This window comes from Tenrec ecaudatus, chromosome 3 (genome assembly GCF_050624435.1).
Source record: "Tenrec ecaudatus isolate mTenEca1 chromosome 3, mTenEca1.hap1, whole genome shotgun sequence".
In the NCBI taxonomy this organism is placed as follows: domain Eukaryota; kingdom Metazoa; phylum Chordata; class Mammalia; order Afrosoricida; family Tenrecidae; genus Tenrec; species Tenrec ecaudatus.
Window position 1 is genome coordinate 132743642 of NC_134532.1, and position 23007 is coordinate 132766648.

Consider the following 23007-nt stretch of genomic DNA (forward strand, 5'->3'; position numbering starts at 1 on the left):
TAAAGTGAATCTTAGATTTATAAGTCTCCATCTGTCCAGAACCTTGCACCACAGGTACTTATAGGCTAGAAAGAGTGAACAAGTTTCACCATTGTGGGTACCTCTATGCAAATTTATGAAAGTCAGAAGGTCTTTGAAGGTCATAGTTTGATCATCCTAGGACATGTTACATTATGTACTAAGTATTTTTGGTACATATGCTATTATATTAAAAAATTTATGTTTCCTGATTGTAAATGCTATATATCCTGGTTATACTCTAAAAATGTATTAAATGTTTATAATGTCTCTGAAATTCAGGTTAGACAGAACAAAGAGTATTACAGAGAAATTTGGCTACTGATTCTCACTCATGTGTTAATAAACACACAGAATGAGATAATACCCTTGGATAACATCCCTAACTAAACTACAGGGCTTCTAGAGCTTTTGTATTATGACTTTCTTTTTTTTAATGTGATTCATAATGGCTTTTCCACACTTACATTAATTTTTAATCACAGTCTCTTACACTGCTGATTGAATTCTCTATCACTGCTAATGGCCTTTCTTGTAATATTCATTCATTTAAAATATGTATGCTGACGCCATATCTTATTTTTCAAAGAAAACTTGCTTAAAGCCAGAAGCAAAATTATAGTCACAAAGATGTTAGATCACCTCAGACTGATATGCTTTGCCACCAGAATATTCTTAAAAACTCAATTGAAAAAAATGCCTTCATTAATATATATGTACATATAAACACACACACTCACACAGAGATATATTCATGAAACTTTTAATATTCTTCAAATTTAAATTTCATTCATGAGTACAATCTTTATTTCAAATAATTAAGTTGCAATGTAACTAGCAGGCTCTCTTATTTTAACCCAAAGATGAATTGTAATGTTAATCTATTTAAACATGAACAATTAGTATATTACATTGGCATATTTTTATAACATAAAATTAATAATACCTAAGATATTTTGTTAGATCCCCAAACTACTCCTGTGGAAACAACAGGTAAAAACTAGCGGGAGAAATGAAAAGAGAGTCTGGTCTTCTCTGTAGATTGGCCGGCCCCACTATGAGACACGACATCCCTCACTGACCCAGAGCCCTAGGGGGGACAACACTGGAGGCACAGTGTGGGAATTCTGCCCGATCTGATCTCGCCACCCCAAGGCAAAACACTAAGGGTGTGCAACAGAACAGCAAGGGGTACAGAGCAACGAAGTCCTCAGGGAATACCAAAATTAGACTTTAGGGCCAGGGCTTGGCGCCCCAACATACTCAACTGGAAAACACTGCTGAAGGTCAACAAACAGTCCTTGAACTAACTACAAACTTTCCTTTCTTGTTGTGTTTTGTTTTGGGGTTTTTTTGCCATTGGTTTGTTGGTGTTGTTGTTTTGCTTTCTTTTGTTGCTTGGATTTTCTCTGTCTTGTTCTTATGCATGTTATTAACTCTGCAGGTCTGTCTAAATAAGGTAGGCTGAATGAACAATCTGCAGGAGAAAACAATGAGACTGACAGTTCCGGGGGGACATGGGAGAGGTGAAGGTGGGGGGAAAGTAGCGGTGTTAACAAACCCAGGGACAAGGGAACAAGTGATCCAAATCAGTGGTGACAAGGATGTAGGAGGCCTGGTAGGGCGTGATCAAGAGTAATGTAACCGAAAGGAATTACTGAAACCCAAATGAAGACTTAGCATGATAGTGGGACAAGAGGAAAGTCAAAAGAAATAGAAGAAAGAGCTAGGAGACAAAGGGCATTTATAGAGGTCTAAATAAAGGCATGCATATATAAATATATTTATATATGAGGATGGGGAAATAGATCTATGTGCATACATTTATAGGTTTAGGTTTAGTATTAAGGTAGCTGATGGACATTGGGCCTCCACTCGAGTACTCCCTCAATGCAAGAATATTTTGTTCTATTAAACTGGCATTCCATGATGCTCACCTTCCTGACACAATAGCTGAAGACAAAGCAAGTGAATAAGCAAATGTGGTGAAGAAAGCTGATGGTGCCCGGCTATCAAAAAGATATAGCATCTGGGGTCTTAAAGGCTGACGGTAACAAGCAGCCATCTAGCTCAGAAGCAACAAAGCCCACATGGAAAAGCATACCAGCCTATGTGATCACGGGGTGCCTAAGGGATCAATTATCAGGCATCAAAGAACAAAATATATTACCATTGTGAGCTCACCTCCCTGATATGATCACTGAAGACAAATGGGTGCATAAGCAAATGTGGCAAAGAAAGCTAGTGATGCCCGGCTATCAAAAAATATAGCTTCTGGGGTCTTAAAGACTTGAAGGTAAATAAGCGACCCTCTAGCTCAGAAGCAACAATGCCCACATGGAAGAAGCACACCAGCCTGAGCGATCATGAGATGTCGAAGGGATCAGATATCAGGCATCATCAGAACAAAAATCATATCATTTTGAATGAGGGGGAGTGTGGAGTGGAGACCCAAAGCCCATCTACAGGCAATTGGACATCCCCTCACAGAAGGGTCATAAGGAAGGGATAAGCCAGCCAGGGTGCAGTATAGCACCAACAAAACACACAACATTTATCTAGTTCTTTAATGATCCCCCCATTCCCCCATCCTACCCCCCACAAACTATCATGACTCCAGTTCTAACAAATCTGGCTACCAGAGCATGAGCACTGCTAAAGATACGAGCTCTAGACACACAGAATCCAGGACAGAGAAAGCTCTCAGGACCAATATTGAGGGTTGTGATGCCATGAGGATAGAGGGAAAGTGGGGGAAGAGAGGAGAGGAAGGGGGAACAGATTGCAATATCGATGTAAAACGCCCCCACCCTGGGGGAGGGACAAACAAGTGGGTGAAGATGGTGTAAAATATGAAAATAAAAATAGTTTATAAATTATCAAGGGTCCATGAGGGTGAGAGGGTGGGGGAGGGAGGGGTAGAAAGGGGAGCTGATCCCAAGGGCTCAAATAGAAAGAACATGTTTAGGAAATGATGATGGCAACAAATGTACAAATGTGCTTGATACCATTGATGTATGGATTATTGTAAGAACCCCAATAGAATGATTCAATTTTTTTAAAAAGAAAGAACTCACATCACATTAAATAGTAAAGCCATGGTCCTGGACTGTGAATACAAGTAAAATGAAATTTTAAGAACATTTTAAAAAGAACAAAACAATGGCTCAAGCATAAGAACAATTGCGAGCGTGGCACAGGACCAGGCAGGGTTTCGCTCTGTTGCACATAGGCTGCTATGAATTGGAACCAAATAGATGAAACCTAGTGATAACATGGAAGCTGTCCAGGAGTTCTGGTAGCACAGAGATTAAGCTCTACCTTAAAGGTGTGTAGTTTCCACTCACCCGTTTCTCACTAGGAGAAAGATACGGCTTCTGCTTCTATAAAGGCGATGGCTTTGGAAACCCTACGGAGTAGTTAGTTGTACTCCGTTTTACAGGGCCGATGTGTCCGAATTGACTCCAAGGTAACCGGGAGTGACCTCGGGTTCCGGTGGTCTAGTAGTGATGCCTCGGGTGCTAACCATAATGGATAACAACTCTTGAAATGTATGTCACCCACTAAAGCTACAAAAACAAAACTCATTGCTATTGAGTTGATTCTGAGCCACAGGGGCACGAAGTGCCATGCCTTACACTGCGAGCGGCACAGGTGGCAGTTTGAAAACACTAGCCTCTCTGCAGAAGAAAGACGATGCTTTCTGCTCCTGTCAAGGGTTACAGTCTCAGAAACCCACGGGGTCAGTCCTTCCGGGCCTTGTAGAGTCATGGTGAGTCAGTATAGACCCAGCGGCAGTGACTTTGATGTTTGGGGATCATGCCTGGGTGCCTGGGTGTCACAAATGGTCTGTGCTTGCCTAGTGATTGACAAGGGATTTGAGCATACACAGCAGAGCTCCAGAAAGAAGGTCTGGTGACTTTGCATAAACATGAACACACAACACCAAGGACAACATCCGCTTCTACTTCCTAACACAGGGGAGTCTACTGGAATGCAGGCTGGTTTTGCTGTTTGTTTGGTTCGGGTTTGCTTTGTGCTCACCACCTAGTCAGGGAGCTCTGAAACATTAAGAATGTCAACACTTTGACTACGTCTGAGTTTACCTCCAGTCAAAAGGAAAAATGCAAGTTTTCCCCGGTGACATCAGTTGTTTATGCTTTAGAATTTTGTGCTTCCAATTACCATTATACAATTTGTTATCCCTTTTATTAATTTTGTGTACCTTTTAGTTGACATTGTGGTCCACTGAATCCAGGACAGCATTTCCAGTCCAATGAAGTGACGATTTTATGTTGCATTCTATAGACAGGATTTGATATTTTCTGAAACCTAAAGAAGAGGGAAATGGGTGAAAAATAAATGATTTGTTCACATTGAATTATCACTAAGGATAATAAATGTCAACATATTGAAAATATTTAAAAGATAATATGCATTTAGTAGGCTTTAGTTATATCATTGTAAACTTCATCTCAATATCATTGACAAAGTTAAAACTTTAAAATGCACAATGAAAGCATTATATTATATGATATTTTAAGTTGATGACTTCCATGACCTTTTCTAAAGATAGTATAGCCTTTCCCTTGACAATGCCTTTTGTTAAACCAATGTTAAAACATGTTTTAACTCCAATTTAAAAATATTTATACAGGTGTTAATTTATTTCTATTCAAATTCCCATTATTTTCTGTATCATTTAGCTAAAAATATCAACTTTTCCTTCACATCAGTATCAAACAATATGTAATATATTGGATATTCGTTATCTAATTCAAAATGGGATTCTCCTTAACATCTTTAATCTACACTTTCTCATTAACCAAGTTTAAAAATGAAATTCCCTACTATTTCTGTCATACGATATTTCTGTCCCCTTGAGGGAGGCAGATAAAGTAAGTGCAAGGGAAATTGAACATGAGAAGATATTTATGAGCATCAATTTGAAAAAGAGGGAGAAAATGAAGAAATAGTTGTATTTCAACACAGCAATGAGTATAACCAATCAATGGGCTTAAATCACAGGATCTATGTATGTTAACATAAATCATAAATATAGTTTTGCACATATGTCATTCTTCTCCCCAGAACTTCAGTGTTTAGCTAATGCTCTCAAATGAGCCCATTACATGGCTACATATCTTGTTGCTTGGTCTTCCTGTCATTCTGTGGGGAACATATTGACTTTACCCTTATTTGCTGATGAGGAAAAAGAAGAAAAAATAGAGGAGATAACCACACCTAAAAGTGGTAGATGTATGATATAAAATCTTGGCTATGTAGATGCATAGCTTCCCAAGTTTTAATCCTACTTTCGTCCCAGGCAACTATGTGGACACAACTGTTGCCATTGCCATAGAGAAGCCCAGGCAGAGGAAGACTATGAAAGCAGAACAGGCTTGGGGCGACTCAGGCTTTCACACAATGGCATAGTATTTAGCTCAGTATTTAGTATTTCTGCATTTTTTCCTGTTGTAAAGTAAGCCGCAAGAGTCTTTCCATTCCATAAATAAGGTAATAATTTCTTACTCTTTTTCACAGTATGTTATACTCAACCAATTACTTTGTCCCGTGAATTGACAACTCTGGTCCATCAGCAAATGGAGAAAGGAGGGGAATTTATAAAGGAATTGTTAGTCTGCAGCTCAGTGGCCAAATGCATGCCATCTGGGCGGGAGGCCTGGACTAAATTCCTTACCAGTGCATCTTAAGAGGAACTGACACGGGATTGTAGGTGGGAGTTTGCATGTTGCCATCACAAACAGGTTTGAGCAGGGTTCCCAGACCAGGAAGAAAGTCCTGATGATCTAAGTTTGGAAAAACTCAGCCAATGAAAAACTACTACATCCAATGGATCCAATGTACATGGAGGTTTGATAGTGTAGTGAGTTATGGTTTGGGCTTCTAACTGCAAGGTCAGCAGTTTGAACCACCAGCTCTGCTCCAGGAGAAAGAGGAGGCTTTGTACTCACAGAGTTCTTGTCCAGAAATGCAAAGGGGCAGCTGTACCCTGTCCTCTGGAGTCATTGTGACTCAGATTGCTTCCCTGGCAGTGAGTTTAGTTTGATTCAATCTTTAAGTGACCATGGAGACGGTGTAGCCTTTAGTCCTATTGTGCAGTGGGCAACTCCATGACAGTTAGCTCAGGCAGCTAAGTGACATCGTTGTTGATGTCAATGCACCTGCTTTGGCATATTGGATTGGCCATGGATGTTGCTCAGACACAATTTTGATGGAGGCACACATTTCATAATACTAAACTCTCTCCCTATGCTAAGATAGAAATATATGAGAGTGAAGAAAAATATATCTGCTTATTGAGAGAGAGAGAAAGAGAGGGGGGGGGATTCACCTTGAACCCAGGAGTGCAGTATTATTGGGGTTGGTGAAAAAGTATTTTCCTTATTAAGGAACTAATGTAGTCTTTGTACCTAGTGTTGGCTAGGAAATCCTCACAAAGGGAATAAACGCCGAGAGGAGTACTGAGGCCCAGGTTTCCCAAATCCCTCGTGTGTGATTTGATTTCTGGACCATGAACCTTAGCAAGTCCTCAAGGGACTACGAGACACCTTGGTTTATGTCTCCTTTCTGTGCACTGGTGCAGATTGCCCATGTGTCAGATTCATTGCCCAAGTTATTTGTCTGACAATTTGCATAACATTAACCATCATGATCTGAATAACAATTTTAGTTTTTATTATAGGCTCTCCAGAACCACCCACCTCAGCTGAGCTACTCTGTATGAATTAGAAAAGTTATAAATTACTCAGCCTACATTTTAGAACAATTATTTTGATTTCTTTTAAAAATGAAAAATAACACGGTCATTGCAATAGACACATGAAGAAAGGCCTCACTTAGAAGCTTTACTATGTACAACAGCAATTAGTGGTTTCTCGGGAATTTTAGGGTAGGAGCCAAGCCACAGTCTCATCTTTGACTTACATGAAAGGGAAGTTATCAATTAATCTTCAAAATGGGCTTGAATTAAATCAGTAATTAAGAAACCGGATTATTCATCAGATCACAGAGTAAAACTAATAGCAATAGTAAACATAGAGCCAAGATTTCAAGATTTTCCAATTATTGAAGACTCACATTGTACAAAACAAAAGACTCAAAATATGCAGGTAGTTGCATTTTTCTCAGATGATCCTAAATGAAGCCATTTTTAATTTTAAAGGTCATTTTATTGAGGGCTCTTACAGCTCTTATAGCAATCTATACATCAGTGATATCAAGCATATTTGTACATACGTTTCCATCGTAACCATCTATTTTCTGTTGAGCCCTTGGTATCAGATCCTCTTTTTTCCTCCCACCCCTGAGGCCCCTTGATAAATTATAAATTATTATTTTCATATGGCTGTCTCCCTTCCCCCATTGCTTCTGTTGTTCATCCCCCTGAGGGAGGATGTGGTTATGTGTCCAACATTACAATCGGTTTCCCCCTTCCTCCCCTGCTTTCTCCACCTTTACCTTACACTTCTGGGATCGCTACTCCCATTCCTGTACCCAGATTCCATGTGCCGCGAGCTCTTATCACTTATTTGTACCTAGGCACATGCTTCGGTCTTACCCACAGTGAAAGGCAGGACTGGGACCCTGCAAGGTGACAGATCTTATTTGAATGTGATGATTCTCCTCTAAGCCTGCTACACAGAGTACCTGGTACAGCTGCCTTTTTCGAGCTGCCTAGCTTGTTGTTGTTTTTCAGAAACATTACATACCTCTGAGGGCAGAATCCTTGGGGCCATCCGCAGGTCCCTCTCCTTCCCGGAACATGACTGACCTGGGTGTCCAACACCACTGTAGGAGATAGCCTGGTATGCACATATGCACACCAATTCCTAAGAAGAGATGATTTTGTTTAAAATGCTTATTGTAGGGAAAAAACCTGTTTGCACCAAAGCAATAATCATAGAGCTCAATCTACCTCTGAAGATATGGTAGGTTAACCAAAAACCAAAATCAAACTCAATGCCATTGAGTCAATGACAATCCATAGTAATCTTACAGGACAGGCTAGAACTGCCCCTTTGAGATTCAGACCTGTAAATCTTGGTCTATATTGCTAAAATATCAAGGTACTAGAGAAAGTATATTTGCTCATGCATTTGGAAGTAAGAGAACCCTAGATATTAAAATACAGAAGGAATCAGAGCTCAATGTGGTAGCACTAACCTGTAAATTAAGAAAAAATCCAAGACTTCTTAGAAAGTAAGACATACTAATACTGTGGAGACATACAACTGTGTACATTGAAAACGCACTGCCAGCCAGTCAATTCCCACGCACGGTGACCTGCTACACAGTGTTTGAAGCTGGAAATCTTCACAGGAGTAAGTAGCCTACACTTCCTCCTGAGATGTCGCTGGTGCCTTTAAACTGCCAACTTTGTGGTCAGCACTTCACCCCCTACCCAAGAGCACCATCAGAGCTGCTTGCGTGTAATGTGCAGTAAGATGTCATGATAAATAAGTAAGAAATATAAAGACTTCTATTAGCAACAGATGATATAAATATAAATATTTTAGAGATAAATTATCATTAATAAGAGAGTTTAACAACATCCTTAAAAGCAACTTATAATTTTTATAATTAATGAAAGAGTTTAGCCACAAGGTTAAATACAGATGCATTTCTATGTAAAAATAACAGCTTGATAAAGATACTATTTACAAAGCAAAACAAAGTGTACTTTGGAATAAATTCAACAAAAATGTTTAAAATTTAATAGATTAAGCAGGTGAGCATATTGAAGGTCCTTACAGAAAATCCAGTAGATCATGTTCAAGGATGGAAAGATCAAATATGCTACATCTCTCCAAATTAGTCTCTAGATTAAATGCCAATTTCATCAAACAGTTTGATAGGAGAAATGTGTAAAGCTCATTTTTAATTTCAGATATTTAGCACTGCCACCATTATATTATCAGAACCTAATAGAAATTATAAAATGGCAAAAATATGTGGAATAATATATACAGTAGGGGTTGGACGGCAGACAATTGCCTATGGGAGAGAGGAAACATACGAGGTGAGTTCCACACTCTGGCCTGTGGCTCCCACCCTGGGGGCAGTTTTACACTGGCATCAATGTACCGAAGGGGATGTGTTGATATTTAGCCATTTCAGGAAGTAGCTCATTGTCAGGAACCTTGTCCGAAAGGCAGAAGCTCAAGTTACACGGAGGAAAGGCACTGGCTAAAAGCAAGACCCTGGGAGCACAATGCTTAAGCCATACGTCCTTAATCTAGACAATGGTTTGGTCTCAATAAGACTTCAAGGAATAATTTTGTTAAAAATTGTAAGATTTTTTCAGGCAATAGTTTCAATGGCTCCAGAAAATCCAGTTTCAATGGCTCCAGAAAATCCAGATGTCATGAGATTTGAAATCCTATTTTGAATTTTCCCTAATTTTGGTTAGGATTCTTCTGTAGACTGTCTAATCAAAATGTCCATTTGCTTTCATTGCAGAAGAGGCACGTGTTCATGGAGACAATGATGAGGAATTCTATTTTCTTCTCCTGTTTTTGATTCTTCTGCTCCCTCTGCTCTTCCAGGTGAGTAGAGACCATTGATATCCACTGGATCAGTTTAAAAGGCTGAGTTTTGAACACCCCTACTGAACTATGAACTAGGAAGTGGGGACAAAAATCAAACAAACAGATACAACTCACTGCCCTCCAGTTGATGCTGACTCATAGCAACCCTATAGGACAGGGTAGAACGACCCAGGAAGTCTCCAACTGTAATTCGTCCTGGGTATAGAAAGTCTCCTCTTTTTCCATTGAGCATCTGGTGGTTTTGAACTGTTGACTTTTCAGATTATAGCCCAGTGTGCAACCACTGTGCCACCAGGACTCCTTGGAAGTAGAAGTACGAAAATAGGTGGTAGGGCATTAACTGAAATGTCCCGTGAAACTATGACCTTTAGCTACAAAATAAAAATAGCAAATCACACGAGATGATTGGTTGTGCATAAGCAGCTGTTCATTGTTCTTGCTGTTGAAAGTATACCGTGATGGTTGAAGTTGTGTATCAACTTGGCTGGACCATGATTCTCAGTGGTGTAGTGGTTATGATGTAGTTTCAAAGTTACGTAATGATGTTGTGATTCCCCATTGTATGATCTTGTATAGTGCAATCACTTCCATTATGCGATCTGCTCATGGATGATCTCCATTCAGTAGAAAGGAAGGTCCCTTAGGATGTGTGGCTTGCTTCCAATACACAGAGACGTTCTGGCAAAGCTCATTGACCTTTTGGCTCACCCTGGATACTGCAGCTGTCTCATTGTCATTGGAACTTCTGTTCTTGGGACTGCAGCCAGTAGCTTGCCATATTGCCTGTCAATTTAGGATTCATTAACCTCCACAGACTGCGAGTCAGCAGTCTACCTTCTGACCTGCTGTTCTTGGGTCATTAGCCCCTATAGCTGTATCAGTCAAAAGTTTCCAGCCTGCCTCTGACTCCCAGACTTGGGACTTGACAGCCTCCACAAATATGTGAGTCATTGTTTGGGGAAAAATTCCTCTGCATATAAATATATGCAGGCTACACTGTTTTGCTGCTCAAGAGAACCCAGCCTAGGACATATGTCTATCATATAACTTTTATCAATTAATCTTTTGCTTTTTATAGATGTACAACTTATTGACATTAATTACAGCAACCAGCTGTACAAGCATCATCTTAATCATTATGAATTTTCCATCACCATAAAGAGAAACAGAGTGCTCCAAAAGCAATGCTCTACTCCCCATCTCTGTTACTCACTGCAGTGCCTATACGCTTGCTTGTTCTTGTCTTCTTATATTACTGAGGCCATACAATAAATGTTTTGGGACTGACTTGTTCACACACGATAATATTTCCAAGCTCTTATGTATATGAGATCAATTTCATAACAGATTAGATAGGTTAGATAGGAAGTTGAAGGGCAGATAGTTTATGTTAATGAAAAACAACTCAGTGAAAGATGATAAGAATGATCTTGGAAAACACACTATCACTAAATTGTTCAGGTGAAAATCATGACTTCTTTGTGTTTTGTGGTGTGTGTTCAACAACAGCAATAAATAAAAGAAATTATTATATATATAAAAAAACCCAAAATTCACTTGGGCTTTAATCTTGGTCACGCAGACTGTTACATTGAATGTAAAAATTCTCAGTACAATAACCTTAATAAAGAAATTATAAGTTTGGTACTTTAAAGACCATCGTGATGAAAGTGAAAAGACAATTCTCAGAATGGGAGATGATATGTGTAAATTGTAAATGTCCTCTGGGACTCTTATTCAGAATATGTAACCCAGTCTTACAGAACCATATTTAAAAGACAAATAATGCAATTTAAAAATGAGCAAATAATTTGAATAGGCATTTATTTTTAAAAGATAGACAAATACCATTGGGTATCTATGGAGATGTAGTGGGTTGCGCATTGGGCTGCTAACCACAAAATCAGCAGTTCTTCACCACCAGCCACTCCTCAGGAGAAAGATGTGAATGATTGTCTCATCACCCCACAGGGAACAGGGTTGCCTTGAGTTGAAATCGACTAGATGGCAGTGAGTAATGAGTACCAAAGAGATTTACTGGCTTTAAGAAAGAAACACCATTAGTGATGAAAGACAACATACACAAAATGAGAGACGCTAGGATAGAAGGGACCTTCCTTAATAAGGTCAAGGGCATTTATGAAAAAACCCACACGTCATCTCTTACTCAAGGGAGAAAGTCTGTTGATCACTGAGATCAGGATTAGATAAAGGTACCTGCTCTCATCGCAGCTATTCAAGATTATCTGAGAAGTTCTCGACGGAGCTAATAGACAATGGCATGAACAGTTCCAAATTAGTAAGAAAAAACGATTCCTTTTCACAGATTAGTTAATCTTATATACAATTGTGGAGAACAAGGAGCTTGTGTTTTTGTTTTGTTTTAAATATAGACAACTCCAAAGATTCAGCCAGAAAACTGTTAGCAATAAAAAATTCAGAAAGATGCAATGTCAGTGCAATCAATGCCTCCAAATGGGTTACGTTGTTCCATATCAGCAATGAACAGTTTCATTTACAATATCATGGAACAAACACAAAAACAAAAAACCAGCGATAATTTAGTTTGGCGAGCAAAAGTCATTTACACTGAAACCCCAAAAAATTACTAAAAGAAAAGAAATTAAAGAAGACCCAAATCTATGAAAATATATTTGTGTACATTGATTAGAATATTTGATATTGTTTGGTGTTGAGATACTTAAAACTTACATGCTAAAACTATAGCATTTCTTGGAGTCAGTAGAAGAAAATACATGTGTAACTTTGGGTATATACTCAGATAGTGTAAACCATGTCAGAAAAAAAAGAGATAAATTGCATCTCTTTGTCAAAAACCACCCAAACAACTGTTTTCAGAAAGATACAATTAGGAAAATGAAGAACATTGGCGCAGACGGAGAAATAAAAACCTGCCTCTGAAACACATATCAAACCAATCACCTCAATGGGGCTACGTAAAGAGTTATCACAATCAAATCATTATAAAACAGGTGAGCAAAGAGTGGTATAAAGTGATCAATAAGTAGATTTAAAAAGGTTTAACATCATCAATGCTGAGGCAATTGAAATTGAAATAAGGGAATATTCAATGCTATTTCATAATCTTAAGAATAACAGAGCATGAACCAGTAGTTTGCAGAAGGCTATGGATAGCGGCGAGAGTCCACTGTCCATTTACAAGGTCCCCACGTGAGTAAGCCTCTGGTGATTCTCTGACCATAGTTGGAGGATGTGAATAGTTTTGCTATTATGGCAGATAGAATTAGGTTAAAATGTAACACTATGTCCATGAATCTCCCTTCTGACCCATTTTAAATTTGTTCCAGTTTTTAATATTTTCTTTCTTTTTTGATTGAGGTTTTCCCTGCATTTTATCTGGTCATTGATGTGTGTGTGTGTGTTTTGTATGCTTTCCTGCATATGAAATCCAGAGTAGGTAAATCTATACCGACCGAAACTGGATTAATAATTACCTGGGGACATGACAAGAGGGGTTGGGGAAGTGGGGAACTAACAGCAATGGCTACAAGGAAGAAGAAATGTTCTCAAATTGATGGTGATGAGTGCACCACTCTTCCTAATATGACTGAACTAAGGAATTGCATGTGCGATTACCGTATATACTCGTGTATAAGCTGAGCTTTCCCAGCACATTTTTAATACAGCTTTTGTGGTAAAATTAGGTGCCTTGGCTGATATTCAGGTTGGCTTACACTCGAGTATGTACGGTATATGGTAACAAAATGATTAAGAAGAATAACGGCACGCAGTGCTGCCCGCTCCTGGGCCACCGTTGCTCTGTTTGAGCCCGTTAGGCAGGGCCTGTGTCAACCTGTCTTGCTGAGGGTCTTCCTCTTTGTCCCCGACTCCCTAGTTGACCAAGCGCCTGTTCCCGCTCTCATGACAACATGTCCACAGTACCTGAGGTGGCTTCTATCCATTTTCTTGCCAAAGAGCAGTATGTCTTTCACTTAACCCAGCTTCCTTGATGATTTGCTTAGCCTACAGATTGAATAAATATGATGAGAGGATTCAACCCTTTCCTGATCTTAAGCCATCTCTCCTGATTTTAGAACATGCAGTAGTCCCTTGTTCTATCCACACAAATGCCCACTGGTCCACGCGCAGTTTCCAGAGGAGGGTAATGATGTGTTTTGGAATTTCCATTCTGCTCAAGTCTATCCACAGTTGATTCTGGTCCACACAGTCGAATGCCTTTGCTTAGTCAATGAAACACAGTAAACACTCTTCTGGTATTCTCAGCTTTGATCCAAGATCCATCTGACATCCCCAATGATATCCCTTGTTTCACGTCCTCTTTTGAATTGAACCTGAACCTCTGGAAGATGTCTGTCAATGTTCTGCTGCAACATCAAGGTCAGCAGTTCCAAACCACCAGTCACTTCACAGTAAAACGGTGGACTTTCTCCTACCACAACATTTTTCAGTCTCCTCGATCCTACAGGATGCTGTGGGTTGGAAATAAATTGATGGAAGCAAAGAGAAAATAAGAGGCAGCCTCCGGTGTTACGACAGCATGAGAGCACCGGACTAGAGCGTGATGGACAGGCAAACACTTAGCTTTCTTTCGTGATATATATTTCCACTTCACTTGCTGTTTATTTTACATATCATGAGGAAGACAATATTTTTGTGATCCCAAAGATGAAAAACAGTAACTATGTGCAAACAGATGAATGCATGAATAAAATATGTATGTATATACAATGAAATATTACTTGGCCATGACATAAATGAAGTCCTGATACATACCACCACATGGATACGTCTTGAAAATGTTTTCTGTTGACTGATATAAGTCAATCACAATAGGATAGATATTGTATGAGCTCTTTAATACAAAATGCCTTGGATAAGCAAGAAGAGGTTTCTGCTCTCATTAAGATTTACAACCTCAGAAACCCACAGGGGCAATACTACTCTGCCCTACAGATTCTCTATGAGTTGGAATCAACTCAGTGACTATGAGCTTGGTTGTTTGTTTGTTTATATGTTTGGTTTGGGAATAAACTGATGCAGAGATCAAAGCTTAGTAATAGCTAGTAGGGCCAGGGAAACCATTGAGAAAATTAAGCTTCTGCGTTGGAGTTTGGAAAGTGGATGGTTGTACAACCTATTCAAATTAAGCGATTTGTTTCATTGTACATATGAAAAATGTTGAACAGGAGACTGCTGCATTATAAATAATCTTCCTCACTGCCAGCCAGTCAACGCTGAGTCACAGTGACCCCACAGGACAGGGTAGAACTGGCCCTGTGAGTTTCCACTGCTGTTGACAGGAATCAAAAGCCTTGGCTTTCTCAAACCCTGCTCTGTTTACTGCACTAGTAATTTTGAAAGCATGATTTCAAAGCTTTTTGATCTGCTTTGAATCTCAAATATGCCGCTAACTAGTTTTCTGACTTTTAGGCAAATTGCTTATCTCTGGGTGCTACAGGTTTCTCCTTGATAAAATAGTCAATAACATCCTGTCGACTTTGACTTTGTGAAGCTGTTTTGAAGGTGACATTATGACAACCTCACTGTTGATTCTGACTTATAGTGACCCTATGAGGCAGGGTAAAACTGCCCCTGTGTGTTTTCAGGACGGCAACGCTTGATAGGAATAGAAACCTCATCTTTCCCCCTAAATTGTAGCACATGTAAAGAATTTAGTGTACTGCCTGGTTCAGAGCAAAACAAAATAAAAACAAAAAAGTCCGCTCCCATCAAGTCAATCCTAATTCATAGCAAATGCTATCAGACAGAGTAAAACTGATCCACAGGGTTTCCAGGACGATGCTTCTTTGTGAAATCAGAGTCTCATTTTTCTCTCATATGCTGGTTGGTGACCTGGAACCCCTGACTTGGTCATTAGCCATCCAGTGTCAAAGTGAAGACTATATGAATCATTGTTATTTTTGTTGTATTTTTGCCCTAACTAGAATGTAAACACTACACGATGTTTTTCCATTTTATTTTTTGTTGTACCCCATGAATTGAATACTGGGCTCTTTAAATAGTAAATACTCGGGAAATATGGTGTAGGTATTGGTGGTGTTCTGCTAACTGCAAGTTCGAGAGTTCAAACACACCAGTTATTCTTTGGGTAAAAGGTGAGCCTGTCTGCTCATGGAGATGTACAGTCTCTCTGAAACCTTATGTATGGTTGCTATGAATTAGAATTGACTCAACAGCAGGGGGGTTTATGGTATACTTGCTGAGATAGTTAATGTTTATTGTGCCAAGCTGGCCAATGAACACATGAGGAATTAATTGAAGGGTGGAGAGATAAATGGCTTGGCAAGCTTTACCTGTCTTGTCTCTTGCTCTTTGGTCCTCCTCAATTTGCAAGCTACACTACCTGTGGGACACCTAACCTATGGACTGTGTCACTGTAATTTGAGGTTCCTTCAAAACCTGCTTCACCACACTATTGGAATTTACATCTCTTGAGCTGAGGACTGATTGTTGGCGACCTGGCTGACTGTTGGTGACCTTCCTTGCTGTTTGCTGCCTGTGCCGGGATAGCTTGAATCTCTCTACAGAGGACTACCTGGTAGACCTCAAGACTTGAAGGACTGCCATTGTCTCACAACTGTCTCACAGGAGTGAGTTGCACTGAGCCATTTGTATTGCTTTATAATTTAATTAACGTTTATTTCTTATGTTATACATCAATCTATATAAATATATATATAATTATTAGCATTCTGGTTTTGTTTCTCTAGAGAACCCTGTCTAACATACTTGGTCAACCTATAATGACAATATGAGACCTTGTCAATATCTCACAACATATAAAGAATGATTTTAATATTTAGTTATGAGAAACAAAATTTTTAAACCTGTAAGGAAAATCTAGAAGAAAAATGTTATGTTCTTAGGGAAAGAGATGACTGTGTTCAACAAAAACACACAGAATCTACGGACACCAGAGGTAATGGGACCAAATAACGAAGGAGCAGAAGATGCTTGGTGCCTAAACAAAAGACAAACACTTATACCGGGTTACTACAAGTCAGAATTGATTTGATGGCAGTGAGGTTTTGTTTTGTGTTAAGCATTCATAATAGCATTACAAACTAGTAGCCAAGGGTAAAATAACACCAGGACCAAACCCCCTGTCATGGATCAGTTCTGCATCACTGTGACTCACAAACCAGAGGAGAACTGTTTCTTCCAGTTTCTGAGGCTGGAAGTACTTAAGGAAGCACATGGCCTCAGTGTTTTCACACCTACTGCTGGAAGGCTTGAACCCCCAACGTTGTAGTTCATAACCCAGTAATTAACCCAATGTGCCATGAGTGTCCCTTATGTAAAACTAAGATAGGGGGAAAAAAAGAAAACTGGACAAGTGATTTGAATAAATATTCTATGCTTGAAGATACATCAACATGAAATTTATAAAAACTCAAGAAAATGGAAATGGAAAGCTAATGAAGTTTTCTAAATCTATAATCGAAAAAAAATGGGAATTTGGAAATCCCAGTGTTCAGAAGAAATGGGACATGGCACACTCATATTTATAAGGTTCATAGTGGTGCACCTCTTTGAAAAAGCAATATCTTCTAAAATTGAAAATGCATATCCTCCACCCAGTTGTTCTATTATAGTGTATAGTTTTGAGAAATGATTCCAGATGTGTCCCAAAGATCATCTACCTGAATATTTGCACCAGCATTATTCATAATTGTCCAAACCTCAAATGTTCATCAATATTAGATAAAGATAGCCTGTAATTTTCACATCATGAATCATAATAATGAGGAAAAAGAGCATACTATAATATTTAGCATTACGAATTTAACTTAAAACTAATTTATATGACAATAGCAAGTCACAGAGGCAATGCAATATAGTTCCATTTTGTTATGTAAATAAAAAATAAGTTCTTCATCTATGTTTCTATGTATCAGGTTTAGCACATTTAATATATTACAATAAAAATAAAATAAATTATATCTCAAAGATTCAATTGAAATGGTCTTCTGATATTGTGTATTATTTATTTGACTATCTTGTATTTTTAACTTATAAAGGTCAAATAGTTACTTAAAAGTGTCATAATGTTTCATTCTTCCAGGATTAAAAAAATAGTTAACTGTTAAGGATCCGTCATTTAGCTTATTTATTTATTTTTCTTTATAATATTTTTATACTTTATCTTTGTAATTTATTTATTGTAAAAAGGAAGTGATGAAAACTAGTAGCTGTAAAGAGATAAAGTCAAGATTATTCTAGCCTCTTTTCTGCATTTGATGAAGAACTAACGAGGGTGGGAGACATACTGGTATATCACACCTTAAGACAAGGTAAAAATGAACGTCCTATTTCCAAAAAGTCATATTTTACGACCCAAGACAAATTTCTAAGGCTTAAAGGTTAGGTTGTAGATGCAGCATTCTTTTATTTTAATTCATTTTAATGAGCTAAAATCAACACATCATACAAATGAATAGTGCCATCATACTCTGAAGGGGTGCGCAAGCATCGCTGTGGAATGTGGATGCCCAGTATCACATGAAGAGCACTGTGAACTGGTCCTTATCATCTGGACTTAGACTGGGGTGTGACACCTTGTCATTACATGGCCTTTTATACCCAATGTCATTACATGGCCTTTTATACCCAATGTCATAGGAAGGGGAAAAAAAGTCCTAAATTTGATAGGAGTGAGGATTACATTTTAGCCAATGTTTTATTAATCCACTTAAGTGTATATCTTCAACATATAGACTAATTTAGGGGCAGTGAGGCCACTGAATTCTAATGAGGGTGAGACATTTTGACAGCATGACACTAATTTCCCACAAAATGTCATCATCAGATAAAGAAATATTTTATGAATGTCCCTGTTTTAAATGATATAAGAAGACACTGAAGTGAGTTATAAAGATACACTAACTTATTTTGAGGAATTTAAGTATGAAAAACACAATAATGTTATGAATGGTTTTATATATACAGATAGGAATTTAACTGTTAACAATTACATAAGGAAATAAATGATCACAAATAAATCATGTTGGAAAATACCTCATCCAACATAAATAGGTGACCCTAGTTGCTATAGATAGAAGTCTAGAAAATGTGTGTACTCTGCTTGTAATTTATAATATAAATTACTACTTTATATTTAAACAATGAGCAATTTCTAAAACTCGGCTTCCTACTGTAAAAATTTACAGTCTCAGAAACACACAGGGGCAGTTCAGCCATGTCCTATTGGGTTGCTATGGGGCAGAATAATTTCGATGACTGAATTTTTTCAGCCTGAGTTTAAGGAAAGTGGAAGATCAGCTTCACTTGTACTGACTATACAAGGTGTTCCATTGGAAAACATTCCAGACGAAACTACGGAGGTCCATTATTAAAGGTGGTTTGACTTAATGATTGAATGAAGTTAGAATTTTGTGTGGAACATTGATTTTTTGTTCCCTTTGTTTTTGTATCTGTATGTTGTTGCTGTGTTTAATGATTGTGAATATATTTACAAAAATGGAGACTATTTTGTTAAGCTAGATTTGTATCATATTATGGGAGTTGCTTTTTTGTTTGTTTTTGTATTTTTTGTGGGGGTAGGGAAGTGTGATGGGAAGATACAAGAGAAGATTGAAAAAACAGCATAATTGAAAATAATTTTGATTATAACATTTAATCATTTCCAGTCCAAATCAGTCTGACATGCATAACTACAAATCAGTAATGTAAGAAATCTATTGCACTGAAATAAAGAAGTAAGATGGAAATAAAATAATGCAGAATTCAACCTGAATACTGAAGTTCCAAAGAAAGAACACATTTCTCCCCAGAGAAGAGGCATTGAAGGTAGTGAACATCTGTTGTAGAATACTGAGGCTGTTTATGACCAAATGTTCTACAAATAAGGCCGATTCAATTATTCAAACAATAAAAGTAGACAAACGAACTAAGCAGCTTCAACAAGCCAAGCCAAAAATACCTGTCTGTCACTTTATTGAGCCTGAATTTTAAGAGTTTATTCAAAGGAACCTTATTGGATAAACTGTGAGGTGTAGATGACATTGTTATCATAATGCGAAATAGAGAGTTTGAAAAGGGAAGAAATAAAAGTAAATAAATAATAAATATTTAAATGTAAGGACTGTAATAAAATGCATCTAAAAATCAGATTCCTCATGCAAATTCACTAATCACCCTACTTACTGTGAATAACTAACTTAATCATTAGCAATTAATTTGTCTGTCACATGAACATTTGCTGAATGACTATGGAGGGTGAAGTGTGGGGCAGAAAAGAAAGATAATGCTATTTTTACATCCCCTGAGTTAAGAAAACGAATAAAAGAAAGACCAAAACAAACTACCCCAACAACACAAATATATATACATATATACATATTCGCTGTGAGATGAAATGTCAATATCACCTGCCGAGATCGTTAAAATTCTAAGTAGCAAAATAATCTCATGACTAAAATAGTTGAATTGGGAAAGAAGCAGATCAGCAGTTTTCTCATGGCCCAGCGATCTTTGATCCAGAATAACTTGAAAGACCTATCCACAGCAAAAGAGCCCCTGGTGTGACTCATAATTAGGTTTATTCTACAGATGAAACAAGTTCATTAAGGGATGCTAAAAATGTAAATATAATTTTAAAACTAAATTATCCAAAAACCTAGGCTTAAAAATAGAAAACTGGCATTGCAAAATGGTGACAGGCAGTTTAAAGGCAAATTCAGTGATCCTTGACAAGCAATTTTTCTTAAAAATAATAATCCTTTCTACCTTTCCAGATTGACTCCAGTGAATGGAGTCATAGCCCTCCAGCCAGCTGACTCCATTTGGGACTCTCTTAAAGGATAAAAGCTCTGTTGCTTTTGTGAGGCAACACATATTAAAAATAATTTTTATAAAAAGACACCGAGGAAAGAAGTAGGAGGTGAAATAAATTTATAGAGATATCAACATAGACATGCACATATATAAATATATTAATATATAATGATAAGAATATAGGTCTATATACAAATATTTATAAGTTAAATAGTAAGGTAGCAGACAAACATTGGGCCTCTACTCAAGTCCCCCCTCAATGCAAGGACACTTTGTTTTAATAACCTGGCATTCTGTGATGCTCACCTTCCTGACAAGATTGCTGAAGACAAAAATGGGTGCGTAAGCTAATGTGGTGAAGAAAGCTGATGGTGCCCAGCTACTGCAACACATAGTATCTGGGGTCTTAACAACAGGGGTCACAATGGAGATTCAAAATCCATCTGTAGATAAGTGGACATTCCCTCACAGAAGGGTCACAAGGAAGGGATGAGCCCGCCAGGGAGCAGTATAGCAACTATGAAAAACACAACATTCCTCTAGTTCTTTAATGCTTCCTCAGGCCCTCCTCCACCCCGCCCAAACCTTTAGCACGACCCCAGTTCTTTCTTACAAATCTGCTAGACCAGAGCATTTTCACTGCTATAGATAAGAGCTCTCCACAGACAGCATCTAGGACAGATAAGCCCCTCAGGATGAAAAATGAGAGTAGTGACACCCAGAAGGGAGGGGAAGGTGGGAGGAGAAGGGGGAGACAGGGAGAACCAATTGCAATGATTGACTTACAAGCCCTGCCACTAGAGGGACCAGCAAGAGAAATGTGGGTGACGTGAGACAGTGGATGGTGTAAAATATGAAAATAAAAAATAATTTATAAGTTATCAAGGGTTCATGAGGGTGAGAGGGTCGGGAAGGGAGAGGGAATAAAGGGGAACTGAAACCAAGGACTCAAGTAGAAAGAACATGTTTTGGAAATGATGTTGGCAACATATGTACAAATATGCTTGATACGATCAATGTATGGATTATTGTAAGAGCTGTACAAGCCCCAAATAAAATGATTTATTAATTTTTTTTAAAGAAAGAAAAATTCAGGGTGTGGTATAGCACTGATGAACCACATAACTATCCTCTAGTTTTTCAATACTTCCTCCCCTTACTATTATTGTTTTTGTTTTACTGCATTAATCATGTTAGATTTGAGTGTGTTAATTTGCATATTTAAGATTGCTCAATACATGAATACCAAGATAGATAACCCTTCAGAAATAGCCAGAGGAGTAATGTTTCCCTGGGGATACGGGAAGGGGAGGGTGGGGGGAGAGGAGAATCGGAAGCTGAGAGCATTGACGACTAGCCCCACTTGATGGGACTGAAAACAGCACTGTATGTGAATAAATACATTGGGTTGTGTAAGATATGTAGAAAACAGCTATAGGGGGGGGGGAAGATAAGGGTTCCTGGGACTTGGGGTGGAAGAGGAAGGGGATAAAGGGGAGCTGATATCAAGGAGTTCAAGGAAAATCAATGTATTGAAACTGATTCCGGTCACAATTAGACAATACTGTGTGGTGTGATTGAACTCCAGAATCTTATGATCTCTGTAGGAGCTCCCAATAAAATGATTAAAATTTAAAAATTAAAAGACCCCATCCCTCAAAAAAAACTTTTATTTGTTCTTTGTGTCTTTTCAAGTTTACAGATAAAAGGCTTGTTCTATGGAAAGAAGACATCATTGGTAATTTATTAACAAAGACTTAGCTCGCCCTACATAAAAAGGAAATTATTCTATTTTGACTTATAAAACTTGAAGTCTTTTGAAAATATATTACAGGAAGAAATTGTAAGTAAGCAACATATCATAATCTTGACTGAAATATTTTAGAATCTCAAGCCTTTGGGAGTTTAAAGAAATAATAAAAACAAAAATCTCTCCATGGGCCATTTGCTATTGATATAAGAAATGTGAAGTGCAGGCCAAATAAAAGAAAAGTAATAGAATATCTATATTTTTGGTCTTGAAAACAAATAACAACAGAAATCCTCACCCACCCACATCAGTTGTGTATTGCTTTTCATTTATTATTTAATATTGGGAGGAGACATTTTAACTTGAAATACTCTACATCTCTGTTGCCATCGTTCCTTTGTTGAGATAAATTTATGGACTGAATCTAGAAAATGAAACGAGACAGGCATGGCTGATTCTGCAAGGTAAGCATCTCCTGAAGAGTGACTCACTTGTGCCCCCATGACTCAGGAAAGTGGAAGATCTCAAAGGAGCATTGATTTTGTGCTTAAAGAAGACAACAAATGACAAAACGTCAAGAATGTGTTCATTACTAATGGATTCATAAATGCTTCAGGGACAAGGCTCCACCTCTAGTGGAATTTCATTTCGGGGGGGGGATATTAATTATTTCAGGGTCACAGGGAGGAGACAAGCCAGTCAGTGTAGCACCAATAAAACATACAACTTTCCTCTAGCTCTTTAATGCTTCCTCCTCCCACCCCACCCCCCACTATTATGATCCCAATTCCACCTTACAAATCCGGCTAGACCAGAGGATCTACACTGGTACAGACAGGAACTGCA

General features: G+C 38.1%; 1 protein-coding gene across 1 annotated transcript in view; it reads right to left on the reverse strand.

Annotated features, from left to right (window-relative positions):
* MMRN1 (multimerin 1) overlaps window positions 1–23007 on the reverse strand; it is an 84788-nt gene that overhangs the window by 47958 nt on the left and 13823 nt on the right. The window contains exons 2-3 of the mRNA XM_075544884.1: window positions 7752–7871; window positions 4244–4350 (exon numbers count right to left, since the gene is read on the reverse strand). Of these exons, the coding sequence (XP_075400999.1) occupies window positions 4244–4350; window positions 7752–7871 (227 nt within the window). The remainder of the gene's footprint in view (window positions 1–4243; window positions 4351–7751; window positions 7872–23007) is intronic.